Source organism: Calliphora vicina, chromosome 1 (genome assembly GCF_958450345.1).
Source record: "Calliphora vicina chromosome 1, idCalVici1.1, whole genome shotgun sequence".
Classification (NCBI taxonomy): domain Eukaryota; kingdom Metazoa; phylum Arthropoda; class Insecta; order Diptera; family Calliphoridae; genus Calliphora; species Calliphora vicina.
In genome coordinates this window covers 165136624-165154595 of record NC_088780.1, presented here as the reverse complement: position 1 = coordinate 165154595, position 17972 = coordinate 165136624, and the positions used below count along the sequence as shown (strand labels likewise).

At 31.1% G+C, this 17972-nt stretch overlaps 1 protein-coding gene across 2 annotated transcripts in view; it reads left to right on the top strand.

Moving 5' to 3' along the window:
* The window catches only part of LOC135948652 (carcinine transporter-like), a 45141-nt gene extending 35896 nt beyond the window's left edge, over window positions 1-9245 (top strand). For both annotated transcript variants that reach the window (XM_065498025.1, XM_065498024.1), the window contains exons 8-11: window positions 7319-7446; window positions 7943-8029; window positions 8137-8471; window positions 8672-9245. In XM_065498025.1, coding sequence (XP_065354097.1) covers window positions 7319-7446; window positions 7943-8029; window positions 8137-8471; window positions 8672-8785 — 664 coding nt within the window. In that variant the 3' untranslated portion in view covers window positions 8786-9245. The remainder of the gene's footprint in view (window positions 1-7318; window positions 7447-7942; window positions 8030-8136; window positions 8472-8671) is intronic.
* The last annotated feature ends 8727 nt before the right edge of the window (window positions 9246-17972 follow it).

Below are 17972 nucleotides of genomic sequence, written 5' to 3'. Positions count from 1 at the left end.
GTACCAAATTTCTAGACTTTTGCTTGGATAGGAAAAATTTTATGCGAAAAAATTTATTTGGATTGTATGGGCAGTGGGCGTTGGGCGTGGTCGATTTTGATAAAATTTTATTTTTTTCTTAATGTTGTCCATATAATTCTCGGTGCCAAATTTCAATGCTCTACGACCATTCCTTATAATTTTGGCCAAAAAATGTAAAAATAACTACACAGAGAAAACAGATTCGTGATAGCAACCGAATTTGTAGCCAATCGAATGATTCTATATTAGTGACTGAATTTTACAGTTGTGGCTACAATATTTTGTAAGGCGTAACTAAAGTTTGGTTGCCTCAACTGAAATTCTTCTTTATCAACTGACTTTCTGTTATTAGAACTGAAAAATTCTATGTGTGCAACCGAATCATTCGATTGGCAACAAATTCGGTTGCTATCACGAATCTGTTTTCTCTGTGTATGACTAACATTTTCATAGCGTATACATTTGTTTGAAAGCTAATCATTTAGACAAAATTTTCTGACCAAAACAAACGAACTAGCTGTCTAGGTGAGACAGTCATCAATTTTATTATACCCTCACCTACTGTGCAATCACCCGGCTCTACCAATCGAAAATTTGTGTTCCATTTTGGTTCCACCACAGCCACTAACAGAATTATGAGCCAAACTTTATAGAGGTATGTTATCATCTGAGTCAAAATCACCATAAATTTTTAACTTATGCCCAAAGGTATGTCAACACATGATATAAAACCAATTTCAGTCACAGTGGTTAGTAATCTAACTGTGGTATTACGCCATCTAGGTGTGATTTACCATACAAAACCCTCAACATATGATGCAAGTTGATCATCTGTCAATCTAGTTCTTAAGCGAATGTAAGCATAAAATGAAATAATAAAAACTTACTTATAATTGAACTACTAAACACGATACATCATAGTGGCGACGAGCTCTAAAAAAAAAAAAACCAACAGCGTGGATAGCAAATAAATAAGTACCGTTATTTTTTTTTGTGCTACGCATACCTTTTGTATATAAGGTAGTTTTTATATAATAAATATTATATAAATAAGCAAACTTTTTGCATAAAAAATCGTGGAATTTTAGTGGTTTTATATTTCAAATTGGCATGATGCCTGGACCAAGTGATACAACAATAGCTCACAACGAGAGTCTTTTTGCAACATCTATGGCAACTGGTATAAGGGAATTCCGGCCGGGTGTGGATCGGTGGTGTCATTGGCAAGAGGTGTTAGATTCTCATTTTGTGGAAGCAGCGATAGAAGAAGACCGCATAAAAACGTCGACGTTGTTGAAGGCGGTCGGTCTTGAGGCATATGGTTTGTTAAGGGAATTGTGTTTCCCTGATTTACCAGCCAAGAAGAAGTACAACGAATTATGTGGCATGTTAAATCAATATTATTCACCCCCAGTGATAATTTTTCGAGAGCGTAGAAATTTTTTTGACGCCAAGAAGAAGGTGGATGAATCTGTAGCAGTGTGGTATGCACGTCTAAAGAAATTGGCAATGGAGTGTAAATTCGGATCACAGCTACAACAGTTTGTTTTAAATAAGTTTGTCACTGGATGTGAGGGCAAAATTTTTGAGAGGCTCTGTGAAGAAGACGAAGACCTAACGTTGGAAGTCGCATTAAAAAAAGCGTTGACTATTGAGGCGAAGCTGTATTCACAAAGGGACACAAATGAAGAGGTGTGCTATATACAAAAAAATAATGCAAGCAATGAACGAGGCAACAAAAAGTATAACACCACTAAGAATAAAGAAGAAACTACTGGTAGCAGTAAATACAACAAACAGTTTAACGTGCATGAGAATAACGGCAGTAAGAAAAAAAAGAAGAAGTGTATTCATTGCGGATGGAAGAATCACGCAAGCGAAAGATGCAAATACAAAAGCAGTGTTTGTCATAAATGCAACAAAATGGGACATTTAGCAAGTATTTGTAGCTCTAATAAAATAAATGTACTTCAAGTATCAAATAATGAGTTTAATAACAAAAATATTTTTGAAACGATTAATAATGTTGATGACGACAATTCTTTTTCTATTTATAGTGTAACGGATGAATGTTCTGCTGCTCCATTTCAAGTATCAGTTGAAGTTAATAAGGTAATGGTCGATTTTGTTTTGGATACTGGGGCTGCTTGTTCGTTGATATCAAGTGAAACTTTTCATAAATTTTTTAAAGAAAATCAATTAAATCCATGCGCCAAGAAATTGAGTGCTTACGGTGGAGATGTCATCGATGTTATTGGTGAGTTTTTAGCAATGGTAAAATTTCGTGGCCAAGTTAAAAATTTAAGTTTTGTTGTTACACACACACGTAGCCCACCTATATTAGGACGTGATTTTATGTCGATGTTCGATATCGCCCTCTCAAATGTCAATTTAATAACGGACGTAAATGAGTGTGTACTAAGTATAAGAAAGCGGTTTCACAATGTGTTTAAAGAAGAGTTAGGTTTATATACAGGGGGCACAGTAAAGTTAAATTTAATGGGAATCGTTAAACCTATTTTTTGTAAACCTAGACCGGTCCCGTTGGCGTTCAAAAATTGAAATACAATTGCAGAGTTTAGTGGAAAAGGGCGTATTGGTACACGTAGACAATTCAGAGTGGGGCACACCTTTGGTACCCATTATTAAACCAAATGGTCAAATCCGTATTTGCGGAGATTATAAGTCTACCATTAACAAGTATTTAGAAGATGTTAAATATCCTCTCCCGTTGATTGACGAGCTGTTTGCTTCTCTTCTCTTCGTGGAGAGCTTTTTACGAAATTAGACCTCTCAAACGCTTATAATCAGTTGGCTTTAGACGAAGATTCTCAATTGTTGTGCGCATGGAGTACCCATATGGGTATATTCAAAATGACTCGCTTGCCATTTGGGGTTAAACCCGCAGCGGCTATTTTTCAGAAAACAATTGAGAATATTTTACGTGGCATCCCAAACGTAGTTAACTATTTGGATGATATTATCATCACCGGTCGTAATTCTGAGGACCACGTTAAAACTATTGAGTTGGTATTAACTAAACTATCCTCAGTCGGTTTGAGACTTAATAGTGACAAATGTGAATTTTTCAAAGAAAAGGTATCATATTTAGGCTTCAACATTGATCGTTTTGGTTTAAGTATGAATAAAGATCGTATTTCTTCAGTACTGGATGCGCCAGTCCCTAAAAATGTATCGGAGGTTAAAGCGTTTGTGGGGATGCTTAATTATTATTCAAAATTTATTTATAATTTTGCCAATAAAATGTCACCCCTTTATGAACTTTTGAGAAAGGATGTAGAATTCAAATGGTCGAAATCGTGTCAAAATGCTTTTGAAATGTTAAAAGGGGAGGTAACATCAGATAAAATATTGGTTCATTTTAACCCCAAGTTGCCTATATTACTTTCAACCGATGCATCCAATTGCGCGGTTGCTGGAATTTTATCCCACATTGGCGCAGATGGGTCGAAGAAGCCCATAGCTTTTGTTTCTCGTGCACTAACAAAAACCGAAACAAATTATAGCACAATACAAAAGGAGGCGTTAGCTATTGTTTTTAGTGTAACAAAACTTAGACAGTATTTGCTCGGTGTTCATTTTACTTTAGAATCCGATCACAAACCACTTTTAGCCATTTTTGGAGAAAATAAAGGTCTGCCAGTGATGGCGGCTGCTCGGATCCAAAGATGGGCTTTTATTTTATCCGGTTTTAATTACACCATGCGTTATGTTAAAGGTACTGAAAATTCTGCAGATAATTTGTCTCGGTTTCCTCAACGTGAAGTTGTAGAGAGTAGTGAGGATTTTGGGTTTATTAACTATATTAGTGGCGATAATAAGTTAAATTTAAATTTTAAAGTCGTTGCTAGGGAAACTAGGCGCGATCCTACCTTATCTAAAGTCAAAGAAGCCATCCAGTTTGGGAAAATTATGTCATTGCAAGGTGAAGAATTTGTCCCTTTCATTAATCGTAAAGATGAGTTTTCGGTTGAATACGATTGTATTTTATGGGGTTATAGAGTGGTGGTTCCACACAAATTACGTAATACAGTTTTGCGGCAATTGCATTATTCACATTTTGGAATTGTGAAAACCAAATCTTTAGCGCGTTCATATGTCTGGTGGCCTAAAATAGACCACGATATCGAAAAATACATTTCTAATTGTATTCCGTGTAAGATAAGCCAACAAAGTCCTGAAAAAAGTCCATTAATGCCGTGGAGGCCTACGGATTCTCCTTGGTCCCGGCTCCATATTGATTTTGCGGGTCCTATTAAGGATTTCCATTTTCTTTTAATTATTGATTCGTACTCAAAATGGGTCGAAATATTTAAAACAAAAAGTATAACGTCAAGTTTTACTATCAGTAAATTGCGTGAAGTATTTGGAAGGTTTGGTTTAGCAGATATTTTAGTAAGTGATAACGGGCGACAGTTTACTGCCGAAGAGTTTCAGGTTTTTATGAAGGCGAATAATATTAAACATATTTTGACGGCTCCGGGCCACCCGGCTTCCAATGGTCAAGCCGAAAATTGTGTTAAAACTTTTAAAAAGAGTCTTTTGGCCAATCTGCGAGAAGGTGAAAATCTAGATGAGATTATAAATACATTTTTGTTTGATTATAGAACAACAAAACATTGTACTACCGGTGAGACTCCGGCTAAATTATTATTAGGCAAGGAGATAAAAACACGCTTTAGTATGCTTAGTCCACCTTTAGTAAAAAACAAAATTGTTGAGAGTCAATGGTCTAACATCAAGAATCATAAAGGGGCACGAAATATTAATTTTGATACCGGTAAAAAGGTTTTTGTTCGGGATTATTCGAATCCAAACAAAGCTTCATGGCAAGAAGCTACGGTAAAAGAACGTCTAGGTCCGCAATCTTATCATTGTATTTTAACTCGAAATAACAGAATTATTAAAAGGCACGCTAATCAAATGATTAGTGGCACACAGGACAAAAATGAGAATGCTGAGGTTAACGAACAAGGAGCTCCGAGGACTTCCACTGATAAAAATTCATCAGATCCTGATAAATCAGCTTCTGGGGAGGTTAGCGGAGAGCAGAACGTTACTCCGAGGCATGAAGAGAATATTTATCGAAATTTAAGGCGTTTAAAACGTCCTAATTACAAAGAATAACCATGTATATGATGATGAAAATTTATATATGTAACAGTAAAAAAAGAAAATACTTACAATAAGTAACATTTATATTTCTAGTACATAAAATCAAAATTTAATGAATTTCTTAATTAGTATTATTACTTATGTTATTAGTATTAATAATCCTCCGAAGGGAGTTGTGGTATTACGCCATCTAGGTGTGATTTACCATACAAAACCCTCAACATATGATGCAAGTTGATCATCTGTCAATCTAGTTCTTAAGCGAATGTAAGCATAAAATGAAATAATAAAAACTTACTTATAATTGAACTACTAAACACGATACATCATACTAACCACTCTAAAACTTACGTTATTTATCAAAGAGTATAGTATAAAATATTACTTTGTTAGCTTTGACAACCAAAGAAATCCAATATAATAAAGTAACACTGAATTCGATGTAAAAGAAAGACTCTAAATTTTTTTATTGAAACTGCGGTTTGCAATATTTTCAAATTAATATATTAAACTAATCAGTACCGCAATTCTGTAACTTTTTATACTTTCCTACCGATGTCGTTAAGTAACGAAAACTATCGGTTGCTTTAACGAATTTAATATTCACTATTTGAAGTTAACGATATCTCTCGGTAATAAATTTTAACGAAGAATATTGTTAAAAATATAAATGCCAATATTTTTAAAATTAAAAAATCATAAAAATATTTACTATTTTTTCGTGTTTGCAGATTAATTCGTAGTCGTGTGAATAAATAATCGCATTTATATATAAAAATCAAGCATCAGCTCACCCAAATATGTTCGCGAAACCTACTGAAAACAAAAGAACAAGAGTTTTTTTCTAAAAATAAAAGTAACCCAGTGTAATACATATGTCTATGCCACCACAAGTGATCATTAATTCAGAATTCAGATATGTGTTGTTATAAGGACAGTCGACAAATTCAGATGAATTTCCTTCTTAGAATACTGTCTTAAAAACGATTTTATAACTTTTATATAAGTTTATAATCGTAACACATCGCCAAAAATGGAAATTGAATATAGGGATAAACATTATAAACTCCAGAAATGAGTTAATTATGGATATTATGCCCCTAATAAAAGTTGCTCTTAAATTTCGAATATTATTTTCTAAAATTAATATTAATATTTTCTAATCCTAATATTTCACAGTGGTTTGTATTGCTTTTCAAAATAAATATAATTGGTCAATTCACAAGGTCTCATAATGTCGTAATATTTCACAGTGGTTTTTATTGCTTTTGAAGCTAAAAAAGTCCTAAAATAATACTACTATGTATGCTATGTTTATTGTGTTATCGTAACCAGCCAGCAGAGACCTGCGCCGAATGCCTAATTAAGCCTAGCCGCCGAGACGAGATATGTTAGGACATTATGAGAATTTGACTGATAAGAGACCTTGTGAATTGACCAAATATATGTCCAAATTTATCTTAAAAAGATAATTAAAGCATGTTAATTTTTATATTAAAAACCCAAATCAGTCCGTATCTAACAAACACAAAAAAGTTGACCAACCGTACTTTCAAAAAACAACTTATTTCGAATATTTATGTTACAAAACTAACTCCTAAACAATTATCGTTGTGGCTTAACTAGAACATTTTATTTGTCGTTAACCTACCGACAAATTTCGTTATCTAAAAATTTAATTCGGAATATCTCTTAAGGATAAATATTGTTAACTAACGAATTTTGATTACTTAACGACAAAATTTTGTCGTTAAAAAGTTACAGAACAGTTTTGCAAAAACCATTAACGATGATTTCAGAAAATGTAATTGTTTAGCAAAAATAAATGTTTTAAAGACTCTGGAAAGTGTGGTTAGAAAGGTGATCAGTAAACCGCAAATAGTTAATACTCGTATTGGACAGAATTTGTCACAATCGTGTAATTGATCTGGGAAAATTCAATAATGTCTACAGCATTAAATCTAGATAATAATGGACATTTCGTATTTCCTCCGAAATATATAATTACTTAGTAAACAACATTTTGTTTTTGACACCATTTCAAATTAAAAGTTTGTTGTGTTTTGAATACTTAATTAAGTTATGCAGTATTTTATAATTATTTAAATACATTTTCAATAAACATTTGTTTCTTACTTTATATTTTTTATTTGAAAAAAAGGTGTGTTGTAGCGGTTTCTTACTTTACCTTAGTTTTGTTCAGTTCTCGGATGAGCGGAAATCCCTTTTTGAATTTCCTGTTGCAGAGTATCGTGGAAATTCCAGCTTATTTGTTGGGAAAATACTTGGGTAAGTTAAAAGGATCCTTAATTACTTATAAATATATTTATAGCAAAACAATAAAGATAACTTTAAATTTCAAATATCTACAACATTAAAAAATAAGTAAGAAAGTATAGTCGGCCAAGCCCGACCATATAAATCATATTTCAATAATTTTTTTCCTGAGTGATTTTCGCAAGCGAAATTTTTGAAATATCTTACGAATTGCGACTTTTATTTTGCGCACAAGTTGGCACAGATCGATATATTTAATATAACTCCCAATTTGAAAATGTATTCCTCAAAAACCCAATAACTTACAAATATTTAACAGGAAAATAAAATCATAAATATTGAAACAAAAAAAACTTATTAACTACTTATTATATTGTGCTCTTGCTTGAAAAGATTACTAAATTGTAAATTATCTTTTTGTTTGCTTATTTTACAGTTGATTGCATTCGTATTTTTAACACTTATATATTTTATTTATTTATTTTTTTTTTTCTAATTGATGCTACAGGTGATAAATTTGGACGCCGTTTTACTAATAGTCTCTCATTCTTTATATCATTTCTTACCTGTTTACCGGTAATATTTTTGGCAACGGGTAAGTGTTTGTCTTCCGTTTTCTTAACTTAACTTATCTTAACTTTTAATTTATTTTATTTTCTCTAACATTTTTCTTTTGTACATCATCAACAAACACATTTGCAGAGGAAAAGTACGAGTTTGTTGTAATGGGTTTGGCGGCATTTATTAAGTTCTTAAATGCGGTTACATTCTTTACGGCCAGCTTACAGGGCATGGAAATTTATCCCACGTGTATGCGCCAGACTGGCATTGCTCTTGGCACCATTTTGGCGAATGCTATCGGTGTTTTGGCACCGTATCTTGTCTATTTAGGCACCACCGTCGACATCCGCAGTCCCTATTATATTTTGGGTACATTGTTTTTCTTTGGCGCCGTCGGTGCGCTCTTCTTGCCCGAAACACTGCACAAAAAACTGCCCGACACTATGGAGGAGGCTCGTCAGTTTGGCATAAACGATGTAAGTTTAGCACAAACTAAAAATCTCAGTAAATAAGTGAATGAATAGATGAATGAATGAATCTATTGAATGTGAAACTATCTATCTATCTATTACATTTAAAGTGTGTCTGTGTGCGTCTGTGTAAAAACGTCGTTTAGTTGCTAAATTTATTTTATGTTTTGTATTAAATCCAACAACATGTTTTTTCTCCCATACAGAAATTCTTCAGTCTACCCAAGGCGCCAGCAGCCAATGCCAATTCAACAGCCACAAGACAGGCGGCTGATGCTGCAGCCATGGAAAAGCTAAATCAGGCTCAATATGCGCCCTAAACTTTATATATAAAATTTTATGTTGTTATTTTTTGTTGTAGCTTTAGTTATTGTTGTTGTTGTTCTAAACAACAACATCATCATGATTTTATTTTCGCAAGCATGATTTAGCATTTCAGTATTCAGTTTTTCCTCTATTCGTTTCGTTTCGTTTTGCCGTTGACGTCGTTCCTACTAATTAATGTGTAAGATGTTTTTTTTTCGCTTGGCTGGATGATTGTTTGTCATCCTTTTGTTGCATATAATAGAGCAGGAGTAGAAGGAGGAGTCGGAGGAGTTGGAGGAGGAGGAGGGAAAGAGTCCTTGTTGTTGTTATTCCATACAATGTGTGATGTACTTTAAGTCATTTTCTTAAGTTTTTATTACCTAAATGCATAATAATGTTAAATTAGTTTTATATACAAACAAACCATACAAACATAATAAAAAACAAAACCGAAACAAAAAATGGGATAAACTACTTAATTTAGTTTTATTTCTGGAGGATAACGGGAGACGCTGCAGCGCTTTTGGTTCGTGACTGTCGCATTCCACTTTGTCTTTTGTGTTCAGACAAAACAAACTCTTGACATGTTTAGAAGTACGTCCCTATATACATACATTCTTTCAGACATATGTACATAATTTTAAAGCGAAATAGCATTTACATGCTGGTGCACATTTCGGTAAGTAGTATTTTGGTTAAGGAAATAGAATGTGTTGAATTATTCGTTTCAAAAGCCACTTAAAGTACAAAGAGTTTAAAAATGTTTTTGGGACTATATTAATCCTGAAAGTACTTAATACTTTGTAGTTAATTCATTTTGCAAAAACATGCCGTAATTCTAAAAGGCTGCGTGTTTGTAAAGACGTTTTTTAAAATTCTAAATTACGATGTCGAAATTTGTTAATTTTATTTTGGATGGTAGCCATTTTATGATATTTGAACTATTTCAACTATGTTTATTTTTTTGACACTTTGGACAATAAGAACAGGACATATATCGAAGTCAGAGGTTCAATTCTCATTCAAACGTGTGGTCGGATAAACTTAGATATTTATGGAATTATCTGTAACGAACACGAATTTCGGACCCTATCTATCAGAAGTGGCTACTACCTACAACACTGGCCTGGTACAACTGAAAATGGTTCCATAAAATTTAAAATTTAAGTAAAAAAATCTGGAATGAATTTCTACATACAAACTGTAAGAATTTAACAAGAAAATTTATTCACAAAACTTTTTAATTTAGAGTATAAATTTGTACATACCAGAGCTGTAAATGAATCATTAATTCTTGAATTAATTCGCGAATTATTCATGCACTGAACACCAAAATATTAATTGAATGAAATTTGATTCAATTCAAATGAATTTGGTAAAAATTAATTGCAATTCATTTCCAACTCAAATGAATTTGTCAAAGTGAATTGCAATCCATTTCCAATTCATTTGAATTGATTGATTTTGATGTAATTTAAATGAATTAGAAAAAAGTATTAGCAATTCATTTCTAACTCATTTGAATTGAATTAGTTTTGTATGTAAATCTGCACTGTCCTCATTTGAATTGAATTGATTTTGTAAGTAAATCTGCAGTAAAAACGGGGCCATTTTAGGGAAAAAATTATTATTTTCTCAGACTCATATCTTGCAAACAATTCATCTTCAAGATCAAAATCGCAAAAAACTATAAAAAAGTTCCCCTGTTCAGGCCCATATGTAGCAAACCGTTAAAAATTCAAGGAAACAATCAACTACAGAAATGTACCTAAGATCTTAATAAACAACTTGCTAGAACATATGAACTACCTAAGAATGATTCTTAACACCATTTAGATAGATCAATATAAGTTAGTAAGAAAAAACTAAATGAGTTAAGTGTTTCAAGCCATAAACTATTAAATTATTATAAACTAATGCATACTTTTAGGCAGCTTAAAAAATTTATTTCGATTTTTTAAGTTTTTTCCGAGTTTGATCTTGTAGATGAAGTTTTTTTGTTCCTTATGACAAGGGCTACAACTTTGCCTCAGAAATAAATCAAAATTCCGAACTGTTTGCAAGATATGAGCTAAAAGTGCATGACTTTGGGCAAAACTGAGAAACACGGATCTTTTTTTTTGGTCTTTTGTTACGTAGTGGTGTCCGTTATGCAATGTTATTTTAACTACCCATAAAGTAAAAATTTTCATAAAAACATTTTGATTTTAAAATAAGAATACTTAGTACCAAAAATATGGTAAAAACTATTTAGAAATTTAGGAAAAGATTTTAGACACTGAAGATTTTACCATTTCTTCTTGGAAATTCTTAACCTTTGGGAATTTGCCGAGTATCAAAATTTTTAGCAGTCCTTTGTGGAAGCTGATAAAATATGCATGATTTCATTATAACTATTATCGATTATAAATCACATTTTATTATTTTTATATCAAGTTTTTGTTTTTTCTTCTCACTTCTATAATGACTTTCAAATTGACGAAAAATTCCACTAAAACTGAGATAGCAGTAAATAAAGCATAAACAATAAAAAAATCTAGCTTAGTTTTTATAAAAAATTATTATTTTTTGTCGTTTAAGAAAATCATGCTGATAGGTTTTTTTGAATTAAGCTTATAACTTGGTTAGGTTTGATAACGAAGTTTAACATTTTTATATATAGATAATATGATGAAGTGAATCGTAATATAAAGATTTTGGAGGTGTTTGGCAAATTTCTTAAAACAGGATATTGTTGACCGACAACACCTACCATAAATATAGTATCACTTCCCAGGTATTTCTACTTCATTATTCACAATGAGTGGCAAGGGTATACATAACTTTGTCATTCCGTTTGTAATTTCTACATTTCACAGAAAAAAAAAATTCATAATTGGAATGAATTTTGTAATAAATATTATTAATCGAACTTGACTTTTTTTTCCCAAACTTATTTCATTCAAAATAAGAACATGTTCATAAATATTATAAAATTTTACATGACGAAAATTTTTGCTTTTTTTACTTAATTTTTTTAATAAATTGCTTTATAATTGTATTATATACTGAATTAGTGCAAGAATATTTGCATGATAGCCATATATTGACCAATATTTTAAGATAAAAAGGAGAATATCTGAAACTGAAAAATTATCATTAAACATCCTCTTAAATCAATTTAATAATTTTCGCGCTTTTTATATCATCTTGTAGCTGAAAATCATAAAAAAACTAAAAATTTTCCATGAAAAATTTCAAACATATTTGAACAACATACAAATAAAAATGAAATTGAAATTATATTTTTCAAGCCTTCTAGATTTTATTTCAAAACATAAAATATTAAAAAAATCATACTATTTAAGAAATTATTTATAAATGTTATGAATTGAAATCAATGAATTCGAATCATAATATTTATGTTGAAACTTTTTTCTGTGTTCATTTGCGACCCCACAAAGTATATACATATATTCTGGATCTTTATAGATGAGCGCCCCGATAGACTAGACCCTAGACTGCTGGACTATCAATCTGTGGGTTGTGGGTTCGATTCCTGCAAGAAACTCTGGGTCTATCTGCAGACAAGCAAAACGATTCGCAGTTAGTGTTTGTCTTTAAAAAAAAAGTTGAAATCAACTTTCGGTAGCCCCCAATACATCAATATATCGGGAATTCTTCCGGCTCGGTTTCTATTTAAAACCGAGATAATCGGTTCATAAATGGCTGAAATATGTACAAGAAAAAAGCGGGATAACTTCGATGTTTGGCCTATATTTGATTTATATCTGGATTACTAAGTCATTCATATAGACAGTATGGATATCCAATGATAGATATTTCAAAGTCCATTGCAACGATATATATAGTAAGTTGGTTCTATAATGTGTCAAAATCGGGAAAAATATTTTTTAGCACGAAGTTTTTTTTCCACCAAAAATTTTTTTGTCATACATTTTTTTGTAAATTTTTTTTTAATATACTGGTAGGCCTCCATTTACGCGGTTTGTTGGGCCCAAAAAAATAGCGTGTAAATCAAATTCGCGTAAAACGAGGTTATAATTTAGAACGAAATGCTTTTGTGGGGCCAATAATTTTTTATTTCGCGTAAAACAATACATCAGTCACATAACAAAAAATAAATTGGGTCCTAAAAATCGCGTTAAATAGAAAACACACATGTACATACATACATATCGTCACCTTAAATGAAAGTGGACGTATCTACACAAAAATTCAAAATCGAGTTTTTGATTGTTTGAACAGTTGCCAAGAATACTTTATTATTATTGATTTTATAACATATCCTGTAAAAAACAATAAAAATTTAGTTACATCCGTTTGCATTTAAGACGACGATATATACTTTAAGTAAACTTATTTTATTTGTACTTTTAAAAACTTATTTAAAACAAAAGTGGAGTAAAAACACTCAAATAAAAAAATTTGAAATCTATTTTGAAAAAAAAAAATTTAATTATTAAAAATTTTATTTTAAAATATAATTTGTTGAAGGGAATATAAAATTCGGCCGAATATAGCTCTCTTACTTTTTTTTTTGTATCACTGTGTGATTTTAACCACAAATTTATTGCGTTTCATTTGGAAGAACTGAATCTAAAACTCTTTTCCATATGTTTGCAAATTATGTCTTTCAAATTATAGACTTCAAAATTCTACCTTATCCTCTTTTTTATTGGAGCTTTTATTATAATGTCACAAATATATAAATTCAATAGCTTTTATATATTAAAAAAAAATTACACATAAGTTTGGTATGAGACTTGAAGATCTTTTAAAAAGGCCTCATTACTTTTTATAACCCTACACCACCATATTGGGGAGGGTATTATGCATTTGTGCTGATATTAGAAAAATATTAGTCTACTTTCTGAATTGCTCCCAGCTCCCATAGAACGCCCATCTCCGAAAATCACACATAAAAATAAATTAGTGCAATTTAAAAGAAAAATGTTTTGCTCATTTACTCAGTGTAGGGTATTATATAGTCGGACTTGACCTACCTTACTTTCTTACTTGTTTGTTTTAAATAAATGTTTCTGCAATTAAAGATAAATAATCAGATTATTAAACAATTAGAAAACATACAGACATTCTTATCTTTGTTAATATGTAAGTATGCTCATAAAACAGACTCTTATTGTTCAAAATTATTGCTGTGATATTTTATTTTGACTAAGTACATTGTTCTATCAATCGTATGTAGCTGCCAGATATATTAACTACAAAATCCTTAAGCTTTGTGAATTGAATTTAAAATAAAAAAAAAAACTTCAATCTTTTGAAAATTTTTAAAATTATATAAAATTCAGAAGCACGAAAGGAAAACAAGTTTTAAATTTTTGGTTAAAAAACACTCAAAAAATATTTAAATACTTTGTGATTTTGATACAAAAATTTTAAAATTGTTAGCCTTTCATGTTTCTGAATCAGGCACAAAGTGTTTTATACTCGTCTATTTAGACCTAGAAAATAAATTTATTAAAAATTAAAGAAAATACTAACCCCCATTAACATGATGTCTGGTTATGTGTTAACTAATAGCTATTAGTTAACACATAACCAGACTTCGTGTTAATGGGGGTGAGATATAAATTAAAATAACATTTAACAGCTGCATTGATTTAAAAATTTGTTTGTTTTAAATTTAATTTGAAAGATTTAATTTAACACTGAAAAAACATTTTTAAAATTTTCAAGTCTGGCAACAGCGAGTTCAATTTAATTTTCTCTCAAACAATTGCGACAATGGTAAATAAAACGAAAAAGAAGTGTCGAAAAATCGACAGATTAGATTCAAACGTTGAGGTAAACTAAGCCAAAATCCTAAAAATAAAAGAAAAAATGTTAAGAATGATTTTTAATTTTCCAGTTTATAAATAAATTACAGAATATTTTGTGATTGAGTGAATTAAGTGATTTTATTGAATTTTATTTGTAAAAATACTATAACAACATAAACGTTAAATAATAAATTATGCCAAAAGTGTAAACAATTTCTGACCGTAAGCATGTTTCTCTTATCTATTAAAATCAAAATATTAAAAGTAGAAACAAATTAGGTAGATAACGACCACATAAAACCATATAACTTTATAGGATTAATACAATGAAAGCAAAGCCCGAATACCGGTATAACGAAAATCGAATATAACGAATTATCAAATATTACGAATATATAACATATTTTAAAGAATTTTAAGTGCTGGTTCACACACGTCAAGTTTCCTTGAGCAAGTCTTGAGTTTACAGAAAAAGGTGAAAATCTTTTCAATCTCCTCTACTCTCTCATTTACAAATTTAAGACTTGTGCAAATAAACTTGACGAGTGTGAAGCAGCACTAAGGAAATATCGTTTTAGCTTACTCTTCTTTTAAGATTAACCAATACAATCGTTTTTAATTAAAGTGTTTTAAAGTATGAATATCAAATAAACGTGATTTTGAGAATTTGTTTTGCAAAAAGTTGGAATTTCAAATATTTTTGCAGATAGATGGAAAAGTTGTAATTAAAATTGAGTAGGATTAAAATACAATAAATATTGGTCTAAAAATCAGAAATCCTTCTGACATTTTATAAAAATATTTTTCGATATAACGAATTTAGAAGTTTACCGAAAACGCCGGACATAAATGAGGGTCAAGTGATTCGATATAAACATGTACATTGCTTTAAAAAAAACAATTTGAATATCCAGAGCAGTAATTTTGTTTTGTAGATCTATACCAATATAATTACGTTAATTATCATATTTCCCGACGATATTTGTTTAACTTAAATAATGTACCGACTTCAACCATTTTCAAAAGAATGGCACCGGTAAATGACTCAGAAAATTATTTCAGTCAGCTGATCTTCATACATAATAACAATACGTATGGAACTATTAATTTCCGTCATTAAATACATCAGCACAACAGTACAATAACCTTGTATGTTTGTGTAGGGTATAATAAAATAATCAGTGATAAGAATTTATGGAGCTAATGTATTATTTGTTATTTTGGTAACATGCTCGAATATGTAGTATCGTAAAAAATTTTACAATATTTATATATGACGTTACACATGGTACACATTAGTATTTTTTCTAATAATGATTTCTATAAATGAGTTGAAATGCCAATATACAAGTAGTATAAGTCTTTATACACTACACCACCATAGTGGGGAGGGTATATTGGGTTAGTGCTGATGCTTGTAACGTGGAAAAATATTGTTTCAACACCCATCTTAAAGTATACCAATCAGCTCACTTTGTGAGTCGATTAAGCGATGCCTGTCTGTCCATGTAAACGTCAAAGATAATTCAGCAAAATTTGGTACAAGCTTTTCTGTTGCCACAAGGACAAAGCCTATTGAATTTTTGTGGGTGGTTCCACGCCTACTTGGCGAATTTTCAGCCAAGTTGAGCACAATGGTACCAAAGTAAATTCCGAGAAATATTGCTGTTTTTACAGCTACAGCTCACCAGATATTCAATAATAACTATTTACTTTGTATGGAAAAGTAACACGCCTACTAGAAGTTTAAAAATAAAAAAGTAGGTTATTATTTCTTCCAAATATAGGGGAATATACAGTAAAAATTTCACGGCAATCGGTTCAGTGGTTTAGGCTCTTATAAGTCACAAACTAACAAAGTTGGAAAATAAAAAAAAAAAATAAAAAAATATTGAAACGATCTAGAGTTTTTTTAGTATTCATAATTTGTTTACCAGAAATTTAAACTTTTGGATTTATAGTTGTATAAACGAACATATGTGTAGGACCAATATTGCTATGTGCGTTATTGCTCAACAATCATCCGATAAAAAGTTATAAGGTGCTAAATTTTTAAGTCAACATTTTGGAATTTTTTTTTAGTTTTGCATGTTGGAATTTCAAATCCAACTGTTAAAAACGGATATCATTATGCTTCGATGATTAATTTTGTAACTGATGTGCCCTCATTAATAACAGAGTAAGATCAGTTTAAAAACGTCTCGACTGGTTTATTGTGTGAATTAAGTTTTTATCTATTAACTAGTATTTACAACTTTTGTTCCCCTAATTTTTATTAGCAACAAGTAAGAAAGTATGGTCGGTCAAGCCCGGCCATATAATACCCTACACTAAATAAAAGAGCAAAAACATTTTTCTTTTAAAATTTCAATAATTTATATTTTTGAGTGATTTTCGGAAGTGGGCCTTATATGGGGGCTATGACCAATTATGAACCGATCACCATGAAATTAGGTCGTATTATTTATGTCTATATTAAAGTTTACTATGTTGAATTTTGTGAGTATACCAACATTTTTAAGCGATTTATGCACGTTAAAGTGATTTTCGGAAGCGGGTCTATATGGGAGCTATGACTAATTATGGATCGATCGTAACAAAATTTGGTGACATGAATTTTGTGTATATAAAACTTATTTGGAGCGGAATTTGTGGAGATAAATATATAAATTAAACATTTATGACCTATAAAGTCCATTTTAGGGAAGACATTTGTATGGGGGCTAGGTGAAATAATGAACCGATTTCAACCAGTTTCAATAGAGTTGGTCCTTGAGCCAAAAAAATAACATGTACCAAATTTCATCGAAATATATTCAAAATTGCGACCTGTACTCTGCGCACAAGGTTTATATGGACAGCCAGCCAGCCGACCAGACGGACGGACGGACGGACGGACGTCGTTTAATCGACTCAGAAAGTGATTCTAAGTCGATCGGTATACTTTAAGGTGGGTGTTCGAAAATCGAGCGGCACCTTAAAAAATTTAATTTGGAGATTTAACCAATTTCACTACGAGATTAAATTTTTATTTATTAAAAAAAAAACATTTTTAGGTTAGTTAACCCCCACTGATTGCAAAAATCAGGAAAAAAGATTTTCGGATTTTGAAATAAACAATGTGAACTTTGCTTTGTCAATTAAGGTATACAACAGTAAAATACGTTTATATTTTTGGATTTTTTGTTTTATTTACAATTGACAAATCTGCCCCATTCCTTTGGCATACTTTGGGGTATTTACCCCATGTTACAGAAATGTTAAATATATATGTATATTGAGATGAGGTAGGCAATATTGAAATAAATAAAACGAAAGCCTGGTTTGCGTGGTAGTTCACTACGTGCGAACAATCAAGTAGAGTCAAAGGGACCCCGTTTTGATGAGACCACACCACTCATCAGATGTAATGTCG